Below are 26,027 nucleotides of genomic sequence, written 5' to 3'. Positions count from 1 at the left end.
AGTGAGAAAATCCTATAATTTGTCTTTCTCATACTGTCCTTGTCAACTTTTAACATTCATGTAATACTAGCCTCATAAATCAAACTTTAGAAGAGTTTGAGGAAGTTGGAATTATTCCCTCTTGAAGTGTTCAGTAGCCTTATCCAAGAGGCCATCTGGGCCTGGTGAACTAATACTTTTCTTACTAGGAGGTAATCTTCCTTATCTATAATGGTTTTTTAGAAATTATGCTTTTAAATATTGTTTACACATTATATCTTTGTTCACTGTCTTATTTTTGTCCTTTCTGTATCTTTTCCTGTTTGCTCTTTCACTCCTACTTACTTTTAGAAGTAGTGCATTATATTATGTTCTTTTACTGGTTACCATAGGTTGCACCATAAATTGTTAACTTATCAAATTCTAAATATTATTTAGTCAGTAATTCATGGTGTTATCTCTAGAGTAACCATTAAGTGAATTAGTGTGTATGACTTCCAAACTAATATAAAGAAAAACGAATAAATTTAAAATATTAAGTCCAAAATAAGAAAAGAAAGGAGGACAGAAAAAGATTTAGGACAAACAAATAGAAAACACCTAGTAAGACAATAGATGTAGACCCCGAATGTATCGATAGCTACTTTATAAGGCAAAATGATCCAGTTAAAGGAAAGAGATTGATTTATTTTGTTTAAAAAAGTATGTGATGCTTATAAGAACACAGAAATCATCTTCTGTTATTGACCAGAGAGGAAAATGAGGTAGTATGATGACTTCTAGTAGCCACCGTGGAATCCTAAACCCTTGACCCAGAGGCTCAGAGCTCCCCATCATGCTGGTACCAACTCATGAAACCTTCTCATAAAGTAACTAAATACTGGTTCCTACATATTTCATCAGCATTAACAATTTTCATGCCTTGGCCAATGTCATCTTTCTCTCCTAAAATGTGTTCTTCCTTCCTTCTATTTGATTAAACTATATGCTTTCTGAAAGTCTTCAGAGCTAGTTCCTGCTTTGATTCCTGAGTTGTTGGTTGCTGTTTGAAGCCCTGTCTTCTCTGATCATGTGCTCTTCCAATCCCTGTAGCAGTATTATCTTCCCAAACATCCAGCTCTTCCTATCTAGGAAGATTCTAGGTGATTGTAATGTTTATCTCACTATTTTCCTAAAATAGTGATTGTCATATTTATCTCACTATTTTCCTAAACACTGAACACTGGATTCTAAGACTTTTTATACACCCTACACCTGGCAACATGCCCACATCTAATATGATACTAAGCCCTCAGCACAGTCTGACATTGGACTGCTGCTGTACCGAAGATGCTGAAGTTACTACTGATGATGATGCCAATGACCATGGTGATGAGTTTGATTACAACTACCAAGCACCAGAGAATGGGAAACCAGAGCTAGGAGTTTGAGGGGGGAAAAAAAGGAATTATTATTCTTATGAGCTACATAAAGTAATTTACAAGTCTTACAAATCCTATTAGAATTTCCTAGGGGAGATGACATTGTAGAATATTACATTATTGGAAAGAGCAGCACACAGCACAAAGAGCACTGGCTATCACTCTGAGTTTAGTTGTATGATTTTGTGGAAATAACCTCTTCCAGTCTTCAATTCCTTATCTGTACATGGGAGATATTCCACATACCTTTCCTCTCATGAATGGTTGGAAGATCCAATGAAATAATGTATGCTGTCTTGGAAATTGTAAATATAATAGATCATGACGTTAAAAATTTATTAACAATTGTACTATTTTCCTTGTGGACTTTAAAAACCATATAGAGGGTTGTCTGGGTGGCTCAATCTGTTAAGCGTCTGCCTTGGGCTCGGATCATGATCTCAGGGTCCTGGGATCAAGCCCCACATTGGGCTCCCTGCTCAGCAGGGAGCCTGCATCTCCCTCTCCCCACTGTTTGTTCTCTCTCCCTCTCCCTCAAATAAATAAATAAAATCTTTAAAAAAAAATAAAATAAAAACCACATAGAAACAAGGGAAAAAAGTTTAGTTAGTACTAATCTAATTAGTATTCCTAATAATTATATTTGAATCCTGCTTTTATGTCTCTAACAGACGTTTATGACCTTGATATCACATGACCTTAAAGGGAATTTTAAGTTTCCAGTGAGACAGACATGCCTGGGCAAATGACTGTAGGGATAAACAGTGCCAGCAGGGATGAGAGCAACTGAAAGGAGAAAGTTTTAACGGGGGCCTTTTCCTACACAGCAGTCCCACCAACAGCTACTCGTTTAGTGTGCAATGTTAATTTTTAGAAAAACTTTCTTCTAATTAACAGGTATGCAATGATTTCAAAGAAATAAGTCATAGTTAACGCCCACAATGTCAAGACATTATTTCTAGAGTTTCTTTAGACTTACAGGTAGATTGCTGAATGTATTGTGAATTATGTTAAATTTTGAAAGAGGCTCAGAGGTCTTTGAGGGAAGTGGACCCAAAAAATGCAGATGATGATAATTATCATCACCACCACCACCACCACAAAGTTGTTTATAAAGGAGAAAAATCCAATTTTAAAGGGAATTGCTAACTTACTGTGCTTTGCAAAAACAGATTGAAAACTGAATTGCTTGCAATTTGGGGGGAGATTAACAAGTCTGCTTTCAGCTTTACCAAGAATTTTAAAGCACAGCAGATATTATGAAATCCATTTTTATGGCTTAAGGGCATCTGATTAAAACCACATACGTACACTCACACAAAACTGGCTTGTTCTCTGAAATCTTTCTGTATTTCTCCAAAGTTCCACTGATCTTAAAGAAGCTGTGGGTAAGTTCCGTGGAATAAGATCATTTAAAAAGAAATTCCATCTATTAATAATCATTTCCTGGGCATTCCCTATGAGCATAGCAGGTGCTAAAAGCTGCTTGAAGCCCATTTGGAGGTTGGAACAACATTTAACATTCATAGAACAGTTGGGGACAGCTACATGCTGAGCCCAGGGGTATGAAGTGTGCAGGAACTAGGGGCACTTGCCCCTAGTTCCACTTGCCCCTAGTTCCTGCACACTTGGCTGGTGTATCTCGCCAGGGGAGAGAGCTTATGACTTATTCATCTTTCTACTCACCTCCATTCAACTTCCTTTTTCTCCTCTGAGCCCCTCACCTATTCCTCCCCAGAAATAACACCAGGCTTGGACACAGTAGGCACTTTAGTAAATGAATTCTCATGATCTCCCCATTTCTTTACCAGTTGGTTTATTGAGATTTAAGGTTTTCAAACATATGTTTCTCCTCCCTCCTCTGGGTTTGGCAGGTTTTCTTTCTCCCTTTTGGGAATCTTTTCTCAGCTCTCATTTCTGGGGGCTACACCTTCAACTGCTCTTCACCTCTCCAGGGGCAGCTGGTCTTATTTTGAAAAGTCTGGCCTTTGAAATGCAGGCCCCAGTTGCACCAGCCTCAAGACAATTTTTCTCTGCTTCCTGAAGCACAGAACTCTGGAGGAGGCATGGAGGGGTAGCAACTGCATTGCACCCTACTCCTTCTTCAGCTACGATGAGGAGGCCCCAAAACTCATCTCTCACACCAGGACACTCCACTCACACAAGTGAAAGGAGGGGGTAGCTGAGATGGCAGGAAGCTGCAAGTGCCCTGAGTAGAGGAAGCTGACAGGTCATCCTCATGAGCCCTGCGCCTTCTGGGATGATGTCTAGTGTTAGAGGAGAATGGAAGCCCAGAACGTTTAAGTGTCGATGAGCCCAAATAATACAAGGCATGCAATCCCAAAACTTGGTTGGGGAGCAGGAGAAATTCTGACCCATTTTATGTATAAAGCACAGTTATAGGTAAAATATGTGGACAGATGCAATCTGCAGTATTTAAAATTTCATGGAGGGGCACTATTAGGAAAAACTGTCTTTAAAACTCTGTGGGGCAGTGTTTAATGATGATGATGATGATGATGATGATGTGAGAGAAACACTGGTATGGGGGAATGCCCTGGAAGAATGGTGAGTGTTAAATCCACAGAGTCTGAGATTAAAAAGAAAGCTTTTCAAAAGCATCGTTGTGGAGTGCAGCGGTGGCAATGAAGAAACATAAGGTTGAACTGCAGGCAGGGCTTGAGAAAGTGAGCAATACACACACACGAAGAAAGCCACTTCTTGGAGCCTGGGCCAGGTTTCCATGTCAGTAAAACACCGAAGTGTGTCTTCTGTAAAGACTGAGTACGTGGCATGGTTGTTTACAGGAGAATGAGGCTTTAGCTCAACTGGGCTATGACTAAATCCACATGGCTCTCATATTTAAGTGTTGCGTTCATTGAAATCTTGCTTGTATCCAACCAGGTGGCTGCTGAAATTCATCAGAGGCTCATGGAAGAAGAAAAGGAAAACCTGCCAGCAGACACAAAAGAAAAATCTCCTCAGATGGGTACAAATAAAAAAGTCAAAAAGGAACCACCCAAGAAGAAAAAGGCAGACAAACAAGCAAAAGGTAGTCAAGGCTTTGGCATCCGAAAGTGCAGATGCTTAAACTGTCCTGGGTAGAACACAAACGTCTAAGCAGGCACGTTAAGCTACTGTTGGTTTGGTTTGGTTCTGAGACCCAGGCTCCTGTGGTGTTAGCTGGCTAATCATACTGGGTTCTAACCAGTCTCACCTAACTTGTTTATCCAAATAGCCGAGCATATCCAAGGTAAAATAACCCTTAAGGACAGTTTGGAACATGCTAGAAGAACTCCAGATGGCACTGTGTAATCTGAAAAGTGGACACAAAAGGGGCTGTAGTAACTGAGAAGAGGTTGGGTGAAAAGCGATTATATGTATGTAAGTTTCAGGTTGAATTCAGGTTTCTGGTTTAATTCAAGCAAGTTCCTCTCTTCTGGAGGCCTCCTGCCTAGCTCTGCCTCAGAGGCCTGAGGAGAAAGCAAAGGCAAGAGAAAACTCAGGCTGAGACAGACCTCCTGTCAGCCTTGGGGATTAATTCTGGCACAAACATTATGCCCCCTCTGAATGTCTTCACTTGCACATATTTAAGGTGAGTTGAGGCAAGAGAGGAAGAGACAGAAGCACGGGGGCAGAAGTCACTTCACTAGGCAGTTGCTCACGAGACACTTGTTAGGCACCCACTAGAAGAGAAGCATGCCACGATGGGGGCTAAGGACACGATGGTGAACTTTAAGGATGAAAACAAAACACAGTCCCTACCCTGATGGGAACTCAGTCTAGCCCCAGAGACAGACAGTTGATCCATCATTGTTCTTTAGTGGAAGAGGTGCAGGCGACCTTGAGCGCAAGGTCACCTCAGTCCTTCTGAAGAGTGGGGAAACACTTCCCAGCGGGAGTACATTTAAACAGCCCTGAGGAGGAGTAAGAGGAGGAGTTGAGGATGTGGGCATGCCTGGGGCTGAGGGGTGGCACTTGAAGCCAAGAGAAGAAGAGCACCACAAGGAAAAACACACCACTTAGTCCATCTCAGATGGTAAAATTGAAAGACATAAGCAGCATTTGGAGGACATGTCTCAATGTACTTTTAATGGATAAATGGTTGAGTCTAGTCCCTTAATTTTACAGATGATAAAACAGAAATTGAACGAGATTAAGCTCCCTTTCACCTGTAATTCATACATCTACTGTTGCATCTACATTTTTTAAAAAGATTTTATTTCTTTGACAGAGAGACAGAGAAAGATCACAAGCAGGCAGAGAGGCAGTCAGAGATTGAGGAGGAAGCATGTTCCCCGCTGAGCAGAGAGCCCAAATTGGGGCTCGATCCCAGGATCCTGAGATTATGACCCAAGTTGAAGGCAGAGGCCCAACCCACTGAGCCACCCGGGCGCCCTGCAACGACATTTTATTACAGTTTCTTTATTTACAGTTATGTCTTCTTCACATGACTCGAACCCCTTGTGGTCAGATCTTCAAGACAGATTTATTGCACTAAGTAGAACTACATAAAGGGAGCCTGCAGCTAGAATCACACTGCCATTTCTCAAGGGTAGATTGTCAGATAAATGCTGACAAATTCTTATTTTCTAATTCTCTTATATAATCATGGAAATAATTCCAGTTAAGTACTACTGAAAAGATTGTTAAGTAGATTACAGATTCTTGACTGTGAGCCACATTTCAGCCATCTTGTGGATGTTGTCAGCTGGTCTTTTCTTCACGAGGATCTGGTACGCACTTGGCTAACACTAGTACCTCTGACGGAATAGTACTTCCGCAGCTGGCTAATGGCCTCCGTGCTGTGTTGCAGTTTGCTGACTTCCATCGCCAAACTCTGCACTGTACCTTCCTTGGAGTCTCTGACTGTGTCTGTGCTCCCTGCACACCTCATTTTCCCATGATGCTACACAAAAGGGGCATTTTCACATGTGTCTAGCCTAGATAACACCTGGAGAATTCTCAAGGAAAGATCCATACTTCCCACTCACAGTCAGGACTAGGGTTGGTCCTTTCCAGATCCTAAGAGGTTTGCGGTAGACCCGCACATGTCGCTTGGTCCCCATTTTGTCCAAGGAGCTGTCCGTCCTCTTGCATGCTGGCTCGCTGCTCCCCAAGTTCCACTGTGCTTTCAGGCAAATCACCACCGATGGCAGAAGTCACACCTGTGACGGTGACAGCAGAGGAGATTGCCCAAATGGAAAAGAGAAAAGAACTGATGCTCAAAATCAAGGAAGAACACCTCGCTGCCCTGCAATTTGAAGGTAGCATTTGGAAAGAACTGAGATGATTGTTTTCAGTGGAAAACAGACCAGTAGGAAAATAGCTTTTGAATGGCTCAAGTTGTGTTGGGGGAACACAGAACAAAGGGATTGAAAAGTACAGCATTTCATTGGTTGTTTTCAAGGACCACATGAGGGCTAGATTCAGCTGTCCTATAACTGTCTGCTGAGATCTCAGAAAGAGAAAATTTGGGAGGGGGCTAGGAGAACACCAGCAATAATTAACACTCTCAGAGAACAGACACAAAAGGAATATGTCAGAGTCTGTGTGGTTTTACAGGGGTGGTTTTCTATGTGAAGAATAGTTGAGGCCTCTCATTAGGGAAATAAATCCCAACTGAAGGCTTACAGGCCCCGAAAGTGAGTTCTTGGTAACAGAGGCCCTAGAAGCCAGTCTGGGATCCATAATGTTCAAGAGCTTCCTTTTCTATAGGTAGCAGTGATTTTATAAGATATATCCTCCTGGCCCTTCCACTTGTCTTAGAATGCAACTGAAAATGGACTTTGAAAAAAATCAGGAAAATGAGCAAATGAGGCCAGTGGCAGTGGAGGAAGCAGCGAAGAAACATGGGAAATCTATTTCAGAACTAAAATCCACAAACCTTAGTGTGTGCCATGGGCAGCAACAGGCCCTGGAATACAGAGAATTTACCCTAGTTTGACCAGTGCTAAGAAAATACAATGGTGTTGCCATCCTGAGGTTCTTTAAGTAGGGAAATATCCAGAGACTTTGTATCTTCCCCCTTTTGAAATTCAGAGATTATCTATTTGTTCTTTCCCACTCCAATTTATCAAAGAACATAATGCTAAAAAGTGTAATAAATGTAAAGCTCAGTTTATAATAGTTTTGGCTTAAATAAATAGTCAAATGACCCTACTATGCATTACCCATTTTTTTCTCAGCGACATAGATTAGTTATTACCTATACTCATATATTAAATGTGCACCTACATCTTCACAAACTGAAGCATGATTGGTTTAAAATTGAATTCAGCTGATGAGAAAATGCATGTATATATAATCCTTCATTTTCTTTCTAAATAGAGATAGCCACACAGTTCCGGCTTGAACTGATAAAAACCAAAGCATTGGCTTTCCTTGAAGATTTAGTAACAAAGGTGGTCGATGTATATAAACTCTTGGAAAAGTGGCTTGGTGAGAGGTACTTGAATGAAATGGCCAGGTAATGTACCCCATGGCTTTTCCAAAGCGTATTTTTTTTTTTTTAATTCCTGGAGGTCAAAATTAGCAGGTTTTTAGGCATTTACAACTGTAAATTACATTTGCAAATAGAAATTTTAGGGGAATCACGTATACATTTGTATTGGTTCTCCTCAAACACTAAGTCATGTGTCAAACTGTCCTGTTGCAATGTCCAGTTTTACACATCATTTCTGAGTTTGGTTTTTAGGCTGCTTGATGAGGACCATAGTTTACAAGGTATGTTATAGGTAATTTTAAAATATTTTTTTTTAGAAGTACTTACTTAGAAGTACTTACTTAGAAGTAAGATTGTGTTTCGTATCTTTCTAATGCTAGACTTATTTTTAGTCAGGGCTGATTAATGGGAGACTAACAAGTCCAAAACAACTGCAATGTTTTATTTGTGAGGCTGACTCCCTTGTAAAGGTAATACCCAGTTCCACTTTACTCTTCGGTTCCAAAGGTTTTTCAGACTTCTCATCTCTAGTGAGGGACAGAGAGTCTCATTCCCTTAATTCTCCCCTAAAAAGAAGCTCAGCAAAGCAGAAACAGCCCTCAAGTGAGAGTCAGGCAACATGATGTTCCAAGAGACGGGGATTCCCTCATTGTCCACAGACGAGCACCATGCCTAATCGCTCGGGGCCCCATGGCTTCATTTATAAAAGGAAACACAGCATCCAGGCTATTTCAGAGTTTTCTATTAGATCTAGATTCTGGGAACACTACAGTTTGGAATAAACATTGGCTGGAAATTTAGAATTTGCTACCTACATAGAATACAAATGGCAAGCATTCTCAGAAACAACTATTGTCTGGAAGATAGTTGTTATGGTTTGTTTTCTATAATCCTTGTCTCATAATGAAAGTTCTGTTGTAAAATCTTCATCCTTGTTTTTTTAATATCTGTTGTGCTATATAATAACTAACACACACACACACACACACACACACACACACACACACACACCCACCCCTCAACCTGGTAACCTTACTGCAGTAAGCTTAAAATAATTTTATTACTGGGTAGCCAAGCCTGTTACTCGTTAGCGTCACAGAGCAGTGATGTTCAGTTCTGTTCTCTGCCTGCCACTTACAAAGGAAAATGTATTTTCTTAATTCATAGCATTAACAACTCCCAGCCACGTGACCCTCAAGAGTAAATGCTTCTTATTTTTTTATCAGAGGTACTCCAATTTCTCAGATTTATATTCTGTGTATATATCTGACCCCTGAATGTGACCACAGGAAGTTAAAACCAGGACTGTTCAGCCATGCTTTCTGCTTTGGTTATTGTACAAATTCTCTGGTGATAAAGGGAAAATATAGAGAGAGCTACCAGATCCCTCAGAACTCCAAATCTTGCTTTCTATTCCCTTGGCATTTTTAAATCTCTTCCGTTTCTGGTAACCTCCACTAGGTGGAGCACACCCATTTTGAGATCCTGGTTGTGGCTCAGTCTTGGTCGGCAGTGGGAGGCCTTCCTCACTCAAGGGAGTAAAACTTAGTTGCTATCCATTGCCTTTCTCCTATACACCCCAGCGCACACACACCACGAGGCATAAACGAATTAGATAATACGCACTATGTGGGCACTTACTAGTATAGCATGCTGGAGTTGAATTCTAGGGTTGTCTTTTCAAAGAAAGCAACTAATACTATTTTTTAAAATTTTCAGTCTGTAATATATGTTGGTGTTCCTCGGTTACATAAAAGTAGATTAAAAATGGATTTTTCCATCATGTCCTAACTTTATTGTAAACTAGAAACACAGTCCTTCCTGTAATATAGTAATATCATATTTATTCGTGTATAAAACTTCTCTGGCTTTTGAAATGGCCCTTTAATTAGGGCCATAACTATAATTCCCAGTGTAGGTTAAATCCATGCTCTGTGTGATTTCATATTAATAATTATAAGGTATGGAGTTATGCGTTACTGGCTTCATGCAAAGATAAGGAAATTCAGGGAGCTTAAATAAGTTCCCAAGGACCTATGGCTGTGGAGTGTTCTGGAATGAGAGCTCAGCTTCCAGGGTTCTTTCCACTGTACCTATTATTGCTTATACTACATGATTTAACTAGGAATTACTGTTTGTAAAAATAGAAAGCAATTTAAATGTGTTTATATTATGAGAGTCCATTCTGACTTTGTGTTTTAAATAACATCAAACTCCTCCAGTCAAAGTTAGAGAAAAGTCACTCTTCCAGAAATCCATTATCAAATTTGATTAACTTAATAAGTTTTCCTGATTCCAAATAAGTGTGTCAATCTAACAGTTGTATTTTACAGACTCTTCTGCCATATAACTTTATTCTGGTGCATACTTAGAATGAAATATATCTCTTGACACAATCTTACTTACACAGTAAAATATGTTCTATTACTAATAAAACCATATTTGATGAAGTCCCTTTTTGTTCAGCTTTGTATACATACATGACCATGAGCTTTATAGTGAGCATATATCTTATTTCCAATCTACACTTATTTAATTATACTCTGTCTTTTCACAAAGTGGGTTTGAAGAGAATTGGAATTTGTAAACATGCAGATTGAATTGTCTACTTTAGCTATACAATGTGTAGACTCTTTGTATATGTCTAGTAAGCAAACACTGTTAATCCAGTAGTATTTAGTGGGGATAACCCTTTACATTTTTCCATTTTCAGTGTGGAAAAATTAACCGAGGTGGCTCGCTATCACATTGAAACATCTAAAAAAATTCAGAATGAACTTTATTTAAGCCAAGAAGATTTCTTCATTAATGGCGATATGAAAGTCTTTCCAGACCCTCCTCCCCCAGTGCGCCCCCCTCCTGTGGAAAAGGAAGAAAATGGCACCCTGACCATCGAACAGCTTGATAGTCTTCGAGATCAGTTCTTAGATATCGCACCTAAAGGTAGGAAAAATAATTATCATGAAAAAGCACAAAAAAGTTTAGGACTCATCAGGGTAGCAGTCACCTGCTCATAAGTAAAATCAGCCCCCTGGGTTGCATGTCACCAAAACGAGCCCTCACTCTGCTCCAGTTTCTCACACATCTGCTTCATACAACATAGATCTGAGTGAAACAAACAGGACGAAACGTGACTGATCCTTTGGCAGTGTGGTGGTCTTCATTCCTGGTAATTCTCCTCTTCAGCCCATCCCTGCCCCTGGCCAAAAAGTTGGTAAACTTGGGTCTGACTTTGGCAGTTGAGAGAGACAGCATTTGGACATATGTCCAGTCTAGGGTTTGGACTGAGATGATGAGTTTGTGTTTCTGTCTCCCCTACTAGTCTGTGGAGGAAGACCAGGGAGTAGAGAATTTCCCCTTTCCCTCAATGCTTCACGACTAAGAATAGAACCAGGGAACCTGTCAACAAAATATTTGCTTAACTGATGAAGGTGTTTGCATGCATGTGCACATAATATTTTATGTTATACATGAATTCTTTATTTCCTTCACATGTTATCATTATGACTCTGTAACATGTGCAAGTGCTTCCTTTAAAAATTCATTCTCTTTCTACTTCCAGATATTCTTCAATGAATTCCATCAATTGATAGCACAAGTAATTCAGACAGATCATATAGAACTATCATCTCATCTCCATTTTATTGGTCTGGACACCGAGTCACAGAGCAGTTTTTACATATAGTCATATGTCATTCAGGCCTCTTTGGATTCAAAGCTCTTGCCCCTTCTCACTGAACTAAGTCACCTCTCATAATCAGGTTTATTTTATCTCCCAACATCCATGTATTGGAAAATCATTACTTTTCCCTAGAGAATAGCCAACTGACTTTAATCTAGCACTAACACGATTCCACTTTCATGGTGAATATACTCATTTGTTTTTTTAAAAGTCAAGTATTTCTATAAATCTCCATTGAATCTCATTAGTCAAAAGGGTATTCCTTAATTCTAAATCAGAACATCTCCTGGCTAAGCCCAGCAGATGAAACAAGGTGTAACCATGGGCCCCTGGAGGACCTCCTTCCCTGGCACACATCAGCTCATCTAACCAGCATGAGCGGACTCCACCTCTAGTACATAAAGGCACACATGACAACTGTTGATGGATACCAACTCCAGTTGGTGGTATTTGGGCAGGAAGGAAATGCAGCCATCAGCAGGTATCAAGAAATGGCAGTTTTATAAAGCCAGCCAATGAAATCCCTCCCATCCGACAGGCAGATTCTATTCTCTTCCCCACGGTGTGGGGTTCACAAGGCCCTCTTATTACATATTTCCTTCTCGAGAGTTGCTTTTGCTCTTCATTATATCTACACTAATTTTTATGTTTAAAACAAAAAGATACATATATAAAGATTCTGAATATGAAATACGCTTTGATTTAATCCTACACTAGGGTGATGAGAAGGAAATCATCCAATTAGCAGGTCAAAACTAAAAGCATTTGGGGGCATTTGAGTAGGTGGAAGTGGATTTTGAAAATTATCAACCACTCATAATCCCTTTTAAAAGGGACCTTGGTATTCATGATGACAACCATAATACATTCTTGGATCCAACCTCAAATCCAGAGCCTCCATTTCAACTAAATGTTTAAAAACAACAAATAGCAGCTGTAAGTTGGCAGACACATGTCTTAGAAGATTAACTCTACAAACCCTTGGGACTAAAGCATGTCAACTGATACATTTGTCTGTTATCTGAATATGGTATAATGAATGCAACAGCTTACAAAGTATGGTGGAAAGAGGAAGGAAAGGGGGGAAGAAAGAAGGGAGAGAGTTATATATTTTTTAAAAAGTAGATGCAATAGGAAAACCACTTGCCCAAGGGACTTAGAGTGTAATTTGAAAAGGCAAGCAAGGAAGAAGAAAATATAAACTTCTATTTAATTTCTTTCTGGAAGAGCGTATGAACTTTATAAAAGTGCTCAGGAATGCAGAGCAAAAGAGGATCAGTGCACAATGAGGTCAGTCAGGGGTCAGGGAAGGTTTGAGGGGATACTACCTTGGAGGAAGGAACTGGAAGAAGAGGAATTGATTGCAGGGATACAGGGGATATTTCAAGTCGGAGGAACCGCCCCGGGCCAGCATGCAGATTAGAGGCATGGGTGTGGATGTTCTGGGAAATGTCAGGAGGCTGCTTTGCTTCCCCAACCCTAAGAACCTCAGGCAAACAGACGAGGAGGCCTTCTATGAGGAACCACCACCATCCACCCAAGCTGGAGAATTATTCCAGATTCAAGAATAACCATTGTAATTACTGCAAGGTTTACAAGGCTATACAATACTGTGAGATTGGGGGGTCTTAAGGGTTCAAAATGACCTAAGGGCTATGAGCAATCAGTTTAAATTCTTCATTATTAGCTCAGTTATGCTATATGAACACATGCACACATGCACACACACACACACATATTCATTGCTTTTTAAGAACGTGTAAAACCTTAGCACAGTATCAGGTAGTCTATCAATAAAAAGAATGTTCATTGTTCTTATTCTTGCTAATGTTGTAAAAGGAAGGCAAAATAATTATCATTCCATTTTCTCGCTCCCAGAGTCACAGTTCTGTGATGTTTTCTTTGAAGTCAGGCTGCAAATGCAGACATTGCCCCTCTCCAAGGAAGTCCAATAATCACCACCCACCCTTTCTCCCTGACTCCCTTAGCTCCCAAGACATCCTCTGACTTTAGTCTTTCTTCCTCACTCTTTCTTCCTGTTGTCCACTGCCTTAAATGATACACAGCCATCCATCTTTTAAATGAACTCTTTTATCATATTCCTTCCTGGAAAATAATCTTTTATGGCATCTTCCACTGTATTTACCTCAGAACTGTATAATTTGAAAAGACAAGCTCAGTTGAAGTAATCAGTTTTGAAAGTATGGAGCAACTGGCTGAATGTGGCACATTTCTAAATGTGTGATCCTACAGAACATCTTCCTTGAACTTGAAAATTGCTGTTATTTTTAAGAATGTATTTTTGTATATTAAGAAATATGAGCATTTCCATTAACTATTTCATATATGCCAGTGTAACCTATGGTATCTAAGAGGCAACTCTCATGCTTACTAAAATATGGTGAAATATGATGAACAGATGTCTTTTTCTCTAGGAAAAAGCATACATGTTCACACATAGTCATTATATTACTAGGCCCGCAGGAAGAGGTTTTTAGCAAATTTATAAAGAATGGTCATATCATGAAGTTCCACTTTGGTAACTTTTAATTATGCTACATAAATAAAATTATTTATGGATATAAATATATATACACATATGCCAGAAAAGAAAAATAACCTTATGCATGATAAACGTACAAGATCATGTGAAATGCAATGAGACCATTTATCACGCCAGCATTTTTCTTCCCACCCAGCAAAGAGCCACACTTGAGAGTCTTAGGAGCAGCTTAAGTTAGAGACAGCCAGTGAATCGGCAAGACATTCTTTCACTGACTGTCCCAGGAATCATTCCCACGACAGTACTCCCAGCACAAAGGGAGATTTAGTGAACATCTTCTGAATTCTAATAGCCAGTACTGGCATGGGGTCTGGCTCCGTATGTCAGGCCCCATGCTAGCCTTTCCATGTTGATTCACTTCTTACCCATGGCTGGCTGAGTAAGAAAACCCAGCCATGGGTAAGAAGAATCAGACAGCTCTTTTCAAATCCACCTTTTGTCAAATGATTGTAGTATGTTCTGGGGCAAGTTAATTAGCCTCTCTCAGTCTCAATTTTCTCATCTGGACAATGGGGTATATCAATAGAGTTGCTATGAGCTTTAAAATAATTTATGTAAAGTGTTTAGGAAGTGTCCGGCACATAGAATGTGCAATGTAAGTGTAATATAAGCCATTATAATTTAATTATATAGTTAGAGTAATATCATATTATTATATAATATGTAAAATTATACAATAGTGATTCAAACTATTCCAATTATTACTCAAAATGTTAGCTCGCTATCCTGAAGGTACACATGGCGCAACAGGCATCTATAGCATTACCCTAGAATATTTCCAGAAAAAAAAAAATTACACCACCTGATAGAATTAAACCATAAGGTATGTGGCCCCCCAAGGGAACATAAACATCCCGAACAAAAACAGTCATTTTGTGTAGCGCATTGAGCTCTGGGTAGCAACATCTTGTCTCTAAACATCAAGTGCCAAGCACATCAGGAAGGCAGTCTTTCTCCATTGGAAGCAATTTGGAGTCTGTTGAAACTAGAACACTTTAGCAATGTTCCTCAGTCCCCACTTAAACCAAAAGAACTCCTTTTCTTTGTAAACCCATCAGTATTCCATGTAATGTCTGTAGAGATTTGGTTCATGGCTATTTTGGCTTCTGCTGAGAGGCTATCCCCGGAGAACACAGTCCAGCAAATTCCGCCTCCTCACTCCTTCTTCAAGAGAGGCAGCATTTAGTTGCTCGAGGCTATGAAATTGTTCTAAAAACTCACAAGGGGCTCCACCTCTGAACCTCTTCCAGAAACCCTTAGGATCAGTGATTGGTCTCAGAGACAGAAGTTACAAACAGAACTCTTGTCTGTGGTGGCTAAGCTAGATTATTTGGCTACATGGTTTTTACAAGAATTCAGAGGAGGAAGTAGTTACTACTGCCTATGTGGGTCAGCATAGGGGTTAACCCAGTAGAGAATTTTCAACGGAACCTTCCAGGAAGAAGAGCTGGGGAAAGCAGGCAAAGGGGAAACTAGAGTAGACATGGAGATTTTGAAGTTGCATGACATATTTCTTCAAGGAACAGCAAACAGACAGCTGGGGCAGGAGGCATGAGGTGAGGACCACAGAGAACTTGTGGTCAGATTGTGAAGTCTCAAAGTGGTTTACAAAGGACACGCAGGAAAGGATTATCAAAGGCCTTTAGTGCCAGATGATGTGGTGAGTGGATTACAAGGAGGCAGAGACTAAGAGCTCAGGAGATGCTGCTCTGTATCTCTACAGAGCCTCCGCCAACTGAGAGACGGGATTAAGGGCATGGGGTTTGGAGGGAATCATTGGAAATTCTGTGGATCTTTCTAAGCTAGTATCTCTGAGGAAACTGTAGAAATAGGATACTATATATTTGCAGGGAGGTAAGCCCCATGTTGTAATCTGAAACCTGTTTAAATTAGTCTGATTTTACACAAATCAAAAAATTCAGAAATATTTCTTAGAAAAGGTATGCTAGAGAAGGATTGATTTATTAATAGGAATATGTCTCCAGGTGGTAAACTCTAGGGATTACTGCAAAAAAGGAGTAAGGCCCCTGAATGTCCTGTGGTTCTCTTAGTGGGTGAACTCCTTCCGCTTCAGAGATTCAGATCACGGAAATGCAGTAGTAAATCTAGAAGCCTCTTGGACCTGTTAAAACTGTCTGTGGGTAGAGTTTCGGCTGCTTCTTCAGGAGGAAACACATTCTAATGAAGCCAGAGAATTTACATTAGGCAAATGAAAGTACGTGCTCAGAATTCAAGATAATACCTTCTGGAAAATCTGTTCATAAAGCTAAAAACATAAAAGCTAGCTAAATCTGTAGTGAAAGTTAAAGTCCTTCCCTTCAGTAACAAGAGACTTCTTTTTCATATATTCATTCCTGTGCTTACCAGCATTGACATGTGGCCAGCAGGCAACAGTCTGGTGCCAAAGGCCTAGAGTGGGAGCCTGAGGACCCAATAGGTAGGGACCAAAATGAAGGCAGGAGGTACTAGTCACGAGAAGGCCCACTTTAAGCAAAAACAGTGATATTTAGGATTTGGGGGGAAAAAAACAAATTGGAGCTCTGTTTTAACAGTAACAACTGCAAAGAAAAAATTTATTAAAAAGCAAAATAGAAGCTAGATAAAAATTGGGTAAGAAAAGCAGCAGCAGATTGACTAATGTTGAAGGTTTCCAGGTAAAAGACATTAAAAGATAGAAGATCATGGAAATCAGTTGGGAATGTTGATTTTCTTAAACATCTGCCAAGTGCTTAGCACTCACTTAGGCATTATTCAGTATACGATCACACAAACATATATTCCACTTTTTCATTAAACTGTAAAATAGGACAATATCATCTAATGATCACTAGGGTCACAGAAGTTGAAGGAGGGAGGTAAATATGTGGTCCAGGCTGCCTGCCTTCAGAGAAAAACTGCATTTTAGGATGTTCCTTTGTATAATTTTAATTTTTCTGTCTTTCTCTCCAGATGAATATACATATTCCACGCTCTGACAAGTAGGTTTCAGAAATTAGATCTTTGGGGAAAAGAAAACGATGAGGCATGAGGCACTGCTCCTTGAAACCACCTAGGATGGGTCTCAAAGCCTGAAGCCCTTTCTGTAAAGGAACAGGTTGGCGCTGGTCCTGCCAGAGAAGGAGGGCCTGTGGTGGGAAGGAAGAGATGGCTAAGGCGAATCTTGTAGACATGCTGCTGTGCATGTCCTGTTACTCTTTCTTCTCACCACAGGAAGCAAATGTCAGCAAAAAGCAATGTCCCTCTTTTATGCACAGAGAACCAGATTCTAGAGTGAAGAAGAACATAGCCCCCTTTGTCCTTATGAGAAACCTGTAGTAGTGAAGTAGCTAACCATGGTGGCTATGGAGTCGGACTGGCTGCTAGTGATCCCCAACTCTATCACTTATGAGCACCATGACACCAGGCAAATTAACTGACCTCTCTGTGCCCTAGGGGTTTTTTTAATCCATAAAATGACAGGTAATTAGTCTATTTTCTTAACTATAAAATGGGGATGATGGATTATGAGGATCTAATGGTATAAGACACTTAAAGCACTCACCAGAATGTCTGATGTACTATTTGTAAGCACTCACTGTATTTTTTCTAGAAATAATGAGCAAGTGTGGGGCACAGAGATTAAGCAAAATAGGGTATATGTTGGTGATTACTGAAAATAACAATATGGAGTTATTTTAAAGGCAGGGATCCTCCAGATGATGTGAACCAAGTCCCTAGAAAGCAGAAAAGTCTGCAGAAGCTTGACCATTACCTTCCAAGGAAGAATGATCAATTTTTGAAAATCTGGCTAAAAAAATACCCTTGGCTTATATATGATGAGATACTAAATCTTATGTTCTGTGGCCTGTGCCGTAAGCATGGAGTCAAGTCAAGGGGAAATCAAGTGAGTTTTTCCTATGGCACTGACAAGTTTAGGACAGAATTTCTCAATGCACATCATCTCAGTGAGGCTCATGCCAAAGCTTCACTAATGGAAGCAACAAGTGTTTCTCCAGTGAACCGTGCCACCACAGGGCTCATGGTGACAACCATGAGCAAAGTCACCCTCGGGAGAGTAGAGAACTTGTTCAGATCATGCCACGCTATCGCCAAGACGGGACGTCCCCTCAAAGACTTCATCTGGATGTGCAAGTTGGATGATATGAAGGGGGTTGATATCGGCCCGGTATTCAGAACTAACAAATCAGCAAGAACCTTTACATATTTTATCGCTGAAGTGGAACGGAGAAATCTAAGAGAGAAACTAGAACGAAGTAAATTCTTCTCTGTCCTCAGAGATGGAATCACAGACAGTTCAACTGAGGAAACTGAACTCGTCTATGTGCAGTTTGCACGTGCAGGAAAAGTGCATTGCCAAATTGTTGGGGTACAGAAAGTAGAAAAGAAGGATCCTTTGGCAATAAGAAATGCCATTGAGAAAACTCTAGAGAGAAATCTTCAACTTAAGTTATCGAACCAAGATTGGGCAAAGAAATTGGTTGGTTTTGGAAGTGATGGCGCCTCTGACTCAGAGGGAGAAAACAATGGGGTGGCCCTGCTTTTGAGAGAAATCCAGCCATGTGCGCTGACTGTGTACTGCTTTGCACATCATCTCGAACTATCTTACGAGGCAGTGTTCCAGAGAATTCCCCTATACAATGATGTCAGAAACCTTCTTCACAGCATTTACCACTTCTACCACAGTTCCCCTCTTCTCAGGAATTCTCTGATGACCGCTTTCAAAAGCCTTCACCTTCGACCTGTGATGCCTTCTCAAGTAGGGGGCAGGAGGTGGCTTCAAGAATTACAGGCAGCCCTCCAAAATTTTCTCAAGGGATATCCTGCAATAGTCCAGCAACTGCATTTGGTAAGTAATTTTGACATACCATACTATTTTAGTTTTCCAGAGTGACAGGGAATATTTTTATGGAGCAATCTAAAATAATTTTAATAAAGATAAACCAATATTTTATTCCCAATCTATGTTACAGGCAGATGAAGACAGAAGTGACACCAGTCATCAGAAAGCCAAGGAACTCCTACAGTCCCTTCTCCAAGCAGACATTGTTAAATTCATCCATTTCTTAGTGGATGTCATTAATATACTTAGCATTTTTTCCCATGTCAATCAGAACAGAAATTCTTCCATTGCTGACATATTTGCCACATTAGAGTCAACACTGGAAATGCTCAGAATATATCAAACAAGGTGAGGAATTGGGGAATGATCTGGGGTCTATCAAATGTAGACAGTATGACTGGGGACATTATTTGCCAGGTGCCTTTTCACTTAATTGTTTGTTTGGGTAATTTTTTTTTTTTTCCCTCCCCAGACCAGGACCAAAAGAACGTTGGGTAGATTCAGTCACACACTTTCATGGTAACTGCCTGGGAGGAAAGGGAGACATTTCTGATGTAAGAAGCACAGTCTTAACACATCTTATCAAGAGGCTGCAAGGCTGCTTCAGAGATGCCAGCCAGGATGTGGTGAAAGCTACCATGATTGGGAGCTTTAAACTGTGGCCTGCAAAGATAAATCGAGGTACTCTATATGCACTAATTTCAAACCTATTGTTCTTTGACCATCTGTAGGTTTCTTTCATATCTGTGACTTTTTCTCTTGTATATCGATGGCAGAATTTGGAGAAAAAGAGGTATCCATCCTGATTGCCCATTATGAACCAGTACTGGAAGCTGCCAATGTGGAAATTGCTGAAGTGGACACTGAATGGAGCATGTTGAAATTAGAGATATATGCTAGGTAAGCATAGTTGACATTTATAAATATTTTAATGAAACTTGGGAGTTTCAGTCTTTTATATTTTTCGTTCTTCCCCCCTACCCAGATTTCAGAACATCCGCAAGCTGACCTGGGATTATGTGAATTCAGTTTACTTACACAAGTATCCAAATATCCTGACATTAGTGGACCTAGTGCTGACCCTCCCTGCAAGTTCCGCAGAGGCAGTACGTGGCTTTAGTCAGATGAAACTCGCCAAGACACAAATGAATGCCAAGATCAAGGCTGAAAGTATGACGGATCTCCTGATAATCCAGTTGAATTCTCCAGACATTAATAACTTTGACCCAAGGAAAGCTATCCATTTATGGAATACAAGAGCACCATCTTCCACTGGTGACACAAGACCTAATTCTGCCTGTTCATCAAACTCAGAAAGCCATTATGAAAGTGATTAGTATTCTGATAATGTTGACTTTGTTATTGATCAAAGTAAAAACAAATTCTTTTTAATCTGAAATTTAGAAGTAAAATAATAACCAGTCTTCATATCAAACACAGAAGGCATTTGACATCTTTCCAGACAAAGAAAAAATTTCCTGTACCTTTCTTTAAAAAAAAGAAAAATTATTTATTTATTTGAGAGAGAGAGAGAGAGAGAGAGAGAGAGTATGCACATGAGGAAGCGAAGAGTGGGGAGAGTAAGGAGAGAGAGAATCCTGACACAGACTCCACACTGAGTGTGGAGCCCACCCAATGTGGGTCTCTATCCCACAACCCTGAGATCATGACCTACGCTGAAATCAAGAATCAGCCACACCGACTGAAACACCCAGGCAATCCTTCCTATACCTTTCCAAGTCTACTTCTACATCCATGCATTCTTTCACATTTTTTTAGATGGAAGTGATACTTCTAAGCAATGGTGTTATTTTGATGCCATCTTTTGCAGAGTTTTGCTAAGGGTGACCAGACTATGATTATGGTCTGAGTTCCCTTTGGCCTGGCATACAATTAACATCTTTCCTGTGTAATTCTAAATGACAGCTACATTAGATAACTAACTTACTGCCAAACTGAAAAAGAGATTGGGGGGGAGGGGCGGTCCATGAATAAAATTTCTAAGTTTCTCTGTTTATGTTATCACATTTTATGTGAAAGTCATATCACTATGTATCTTGGCCATGTAGGTGACAAGGTCAAATATTAAAAAGTTTTCACATTTCATGTTAAGGTCATCAGATAAACAATTGCTATGTAAACTGGAAGCATTATCTTACAACACTTTGCATGCACCATAGCTATTAAAGACAATGGAAATATATTGAACCTCTACAGAATTTTTAAATACTTAGAGCCTCTGCATGGTTTCATAAAATGGATTTTATTTATGGCTTCATCTTGAGGAACGTGAGTGATTATTTCTAACTTGTCTAAAAGCTAATGTGGTTTTTACTGAAAATAAAGCTCATCTCACTGAACATTCTACCCCCTGGGAAAGTGTTTCTCATCTCTATAAAATTGGATACTCAGGTTCAATCAAAAAGGATAGAGAATGTATTTCCGAATGACCTGTTGGATGGCCAGTCATATCAAAGGAAGAAAGATTCTGCTCTTGCCACCCAAAAAATTAACTTCCAAATCTCAAAATTGTATATTTGGTTTGAACTGCTAACATTTTAAAAGGATTCATGCGTTTTCTTAAAGGTTAGAAGAAATGTTAAGATTCATGTTGGACTTTTATAATTGTTAAAAATTCAGATGTAAAAAGAAAAATTTGAGATGCTACGTCTGGGGTTCTATTTCTACTCTTTTTATTTCTAAACAAAGAAGAATAGCTCTATACTCTGGACCTGAAAGACCTGAATACGTGTAAGGAGTCTCTCCTGACTCTAGAAGGTACTTCTGTCAGAGGGGTTAGACAGACATTTTTTAAGCTCCTTCATTTATTTTGTTTTTCTATTTCTTTTTTAATGCATGCACATGCAATTTGAAATGAGAGACAGACAAAAACAGACTTCTCTTTTGGACAGGGTAAAAAGAGATTAATGTATAAGAATAAAGCATTTAAAAGGTTGGTGACCTTTTATGAAATACTTTGGAATATTGAGCCAGTTAGATTAAATTAAATTATCACTTCCAGTACAGTAATTTAACAATTCAAGTCTCCCTGCATTTACAAAAACAAACAAAAAAAACCTCTTCTGAACCAAATGTAAAATGAGGATACATGTGTTACTTGATTACAGTGGTGATTGGTATGCATTTGAAACACCTGTATCCCATACTCAGCAAAATATTTTACTATTGTGCTCTACTGCAAATAGGAAAAATTACAGTTTTTTTTCTTTAATTCTACTAATTCTACTCTGAGCAAAAAGTCAAAGGAAGATTCCAAATTAAAGTGTAAGTTCTCAGTATTTTTCCCAGTCTGAAATGATTTATTACTCAGCCAAAAAAGACATTCTGACTTCACTGAGACACAATAGTGAGAGTGCCTCAGGAAACTGATTATTATTCTTATGTTTTCAAATGTCTTCTGTTCTTTAAAGGTTACAGTTTTAAATAATATGAATAAAGAGATTATACAAAAACTATTTTTGTTCTGTTTTAGCAAAAGAAACAAAATCCCTGTCACATAACATAATTGGAAAAATATTTTTCATTATATTCTAGGCATAATAGGACATAAAGCATTTGCTGACATCCTGCTGGATCTGGTAACCCTGAACCTTGGAACAAACAACTTACCTAGTAGTTGGATGCACCTCACTCAACCCGAAGTAAGCCTCCATTTTGTTTGGGTGTCAAGACTCTGAGAATTCTTCTGATTTGATTAAGTCAATAGTTTTAAATCATCAGTACTTGCAGTGTCTGACATTCAGGGGGCAATCAATAAAACTGAATGAGGAACAAATGAGCCTGAATGTAAGATAATGCCATGCATGTGTTCAACATTGGAAGAATGCATGATGACACTGACAGTCTATGAAACATTATAGAGCCGGGAAGGCTCAGCCTGTGAGTTTGTATCTCTTACTTCTAGAGAGAGTGATCATGACTAGTAACAGTAGATGATTCTGGTGGTTCTTGCTTTTCAACATAATCTGTTCTTTAAGAGTGTACCAGAAAACAAAATGGTTGTAGTATTTCTCTACAGGTTGTAGAGCCCTTGCACAGCCCCTTCTAGAATCTTCATCCTCCCTCTGTTGAAAAGTTAGAGTCATGGAGTCACATGTGTAAATTTGTTGTGTAAAACAGTAAGCAAAAAACTCAAATGCCAAGGAAGCAAAAAGTGAACAGTGTCTAGGTTCTGTCTAGGGTGGATTGGTTGGTAGAACCTGAGGGAACAAGCCTGAGAACTGACTCTCTTCACCAATATAAACTCCTCCTTCCTTCCTCTAAATGTCTCACAAAGAAATAGGAACTGAGAGAGTTTCACGGTAGAGTCATACAAACATTCCAATAGCATTTCCTGTTTTCTTCTAGTTGCAAGAGTTAACATCTTCATTAATAGTAAACTCAGAGTTTGTGGACTGGCGGAAATTCCTATTAGTAATCTCAATGCCCTGGATCATCCCCATGGAAGAAGAGCTCCTCGAGACCCTGCAGAGGTTCAAAGCCGTGGATGAAGAGCAGTTGGGCACCATCACTTTCGAGCAGTATATGCAGGTTGCTGCCAGGGTCTGGTGGTACTACTACTACTGGAGTACTTTTTGACCTAAAAGATGTATTACTCACTGATGTCAGATTGCCAGGTTTGGGCCAATGTTCTGCTTCTTGGCTGTCCCTCTCTGGGCACTCAGAGGCAGTGCAGACACTGTCCAAGTCCCAGGTGGAAGTCTAGCTTCCATCCCCAGGGAGATGGTCTGGAAAAAGTCAGAGCTGCTAGGAGAACTAAGTTCTGAAAGAAGTCACATCAACTTCATTGTTCTTCTCCTAACTCCTATACAGCGGTCCTTAGCCTTGGCTATAAATTAGAATCACCTGCAGAGCTTTAATACAACGAATGCCCAATACCCAATGCTCTGAGAGTAGTAACAACAGTACTACCCAGGGAAATGAACATAGGGAAAAGGGAAGGGCTTTTTTTTCCCCCCATTTGGTCATGAGCATGGTGAATGATGAGAGAGTTTTTAACAAGTTGAATTTGAAATGTCTGTGAGAAATGCAGACAGAAGCATCTAATCTGATATGGCAGATGCAGAACAGATTGCAAGCCACTATCATGTAGGTAGTGATTAAATATAAGAATGGACAAGATACCTGAAGAAAGTGTAGAAAGTCATGAATAACTTCGTAACATGATACCTGGCCATTGGCCTGGGCAGGTAGGCTATATAACAGGTGATCTTTTCCAGAACCATTTTGGTAGAGTACAGAATCCATATTGCAGGAGATTGATTAAATGAATAGGTCTCTAGGAAGTGAAGATAAAAGTCAATTCATTTTTTAGAAGTTTGAGCAAGGAAGGAGAATGAAACCCCATAACTAAGAGGGACTGAATTATTTATTTTGTCTCTACTAATTGAAATCATTTTATTGCTCATCATTTCACATGGCCGATAAATGCAAAAGAGAAAGTGATTATAATATTTTAATTTTGAAATAGGGTAATACTCTTTAGGTGCCTGTATCATGTATATATTTCAAATTGAAAGAGCACATGCCTTCCTGCTTCTCTTTCTCCTGGCTTCTCTTTTTGTCCTTAATTAATGGATGGCATACCTATAGACAGCCCTGATGTTCCTATGCTTGTGCTGTTGAGCCAGAGGAATTAATACTTGAATATGAGGAGGTTCCTCCAAGACTGGTCAAGATAGGTGCTTGGCTGATTGGGCTTTGATATATTTGTTTCCCAAGTAGAAGAATTTATAGATACTACTATCACTGACCTCAACTTAAAACTTATGAAAATGATTTTGTCTGAAAATAAAAACAGCAGAGCAAAATTTACTCTGTTTTCATCATTGCCTTCAGATTTTAATAAGTGAGCACTTGTGAAATCACCAACCTTCACTACAGTATGTGCCAATTACCACAGGATATCAATTTAAACATCCTTTTGTACAAACATGAGATGAACAAAGGATGTTGGCAATTTTTACCAAAATGCTGAGCCAAAACCAGAAAGCTCCTTTACCCAAAGTATAAATTTCTCAGAGAAAGTTGGCTGCTACATTTAAAAGGAAGAAGTACTTATTTGAACACCTCCTGTGTTTGGGGAGCAGTCGATTTCCCAGCTCAGCACTCTCTTCCACCCACCCAGTTCCCAGTCCACAGGAACCCCAGGATAGGAAGGCCATTTGGAAAAGCCCACTTGGTCATCCCACATGACTTTCAGAGATTTCCAATACTTGTCAACTCTTTCTCTCTCAATCTCTCTCTCTCTCTCTCACACACACACACACACACACTCCAAAACCAAAACCAAACCAAAACAAAACAAAAGTTATGTATCAAAAGTCAAAACCACTTTTAGAGCAAAATTTTATGAGATTTGTAAAAATGCTACATTAGAACAGTAAGATAGCATAACACACATTGCTGAAATGGAGTTCTCTGGGAGAGGAGAGCTCTCTACACTGCTTTTTATTTTGTTTGTCTTTTTCTTTTCTTTTGACTAATTGCAAGTTCACCACAACAGCCACTTAAGGGTGTGCTGATTTCCCCAACTTCTAAACTGGAATGAGATAGCTGGTGAATTCAGCTGAGCTATGTACCTGGGTTGAGCTGTGAGAACATAAAACCTGTTTACCCTTGACCCTTAGCCCTCCTGCAGCTGTCACACGCTTGCCTCCATGGTGTGAGGAGACTGAGCCACTCCTTATAGAATTCTATGATAGTGAACTCTCAGCTCACCTTCTGTCGGTGAAAATGCGTGTGATTACAGGCTTAATGAGTCAGATGTTCTGGGATCCAAACAACACAGCACTCATTCTTTAAAGAAAAGTAAAGCAAAACAAAAGAAAACAAAACAAAAAAAAACTTTAGCCATGATGTGGGAAACAAAGGCAGGAAAAAAATTATTAAATTTCCTTACTACTTAAGCCCATTGGCAAGTCCTTGAAATAGGCAGAGTGACATTCCTCTGGGGACTCAACTGTCTTGATGTTGACACTTTGCTGAGGGCAGAAGGCAACATTAGCCCAACCCGCAGGACCCTGTAAGTCTACTTTAATGTATAAAAATTCCTTTGGAAACTTCCTTTATCTCTT

At 39.6% G+C, this 26,027-nt stretch overlaps 1 protein-coding gene across 1 annotated transcript in view; it reads left to right on the top strand.

Annotated features, from left to right (window-relative positions):
• The window catches only part of LOC111141169 (sperm flagellar 2), a 178,375-nt gene that overhangs the window by 129,141 nt on the left and 23,207 nt on the right, over positions 1 to 26,027 (top strand). The window contains exons 27-37 of the mRNA XM_022493539.1: positions 4,305 to 4,452; positions 6,539 to 6,667; positions 7,731 to 7,869; positions 10,559 to 10,788; positions 17,771 to 18,936; positions 19,061 to 19,278; positions 19,403 to 19,611; positions 19,707 to 19,830; positions 19,916 to 20,100; positions 22,486 to 22,592; positions 23,299 to 23,481. Of these exons, the coding sequence (XP_022349247.1) occupies positions 4,305 to 4,452; positions 6,539 to 6,667; positions 7,731 to 7,869; positions 10,559 to 10,788; positions 17,771 to 18,936; positions 19,061 to 19,278; positions 19,403 to 19,611; positions 19,707 to 19,830; positions 19,916 to 20,100; positions 22,486 to 22,592; positions 23,299 to 23,481 (2,838 nt within the window). The remainder of the gene's footprint in view (positions 1 to 4,304; positions 4,453 to 6,538; positions 6,668 to 7,730; positions 7,870 to 10,558; positions 10,789 to 17,770; positions 18,937 to 19,060; positions 19,279 to 19,402; positions 19,612 to 19,706; positions 19,831 to 19,915; positions 20,101 to 22,485; positions 22,593 to 23,298; positions 23,482 to 26,027) is intronic.

Source organism: Enhydra lutris, unplaced genomic scaffold (genome assembly GCF_002288905.1).
Source record: "Enhydra lutris kenyoni isolate GAN:26980312 unplaced genomic scaffold, ASM228890v2 scaffoldscaffold5, whole genome shotgun sequence".
In the NCBI taxonomy this organism is placed as follows: domain Eukaryota; kingdom Metazoa; phylum Chordata; class Mammalia; order Carnivora; family Mustelidae; genus Enhydra; species Enhydra lutris.
Note: the sequence above shows the minus strand (reverse complement) of the source record. Positions and strands in the feature narration are given on the sequence as shown.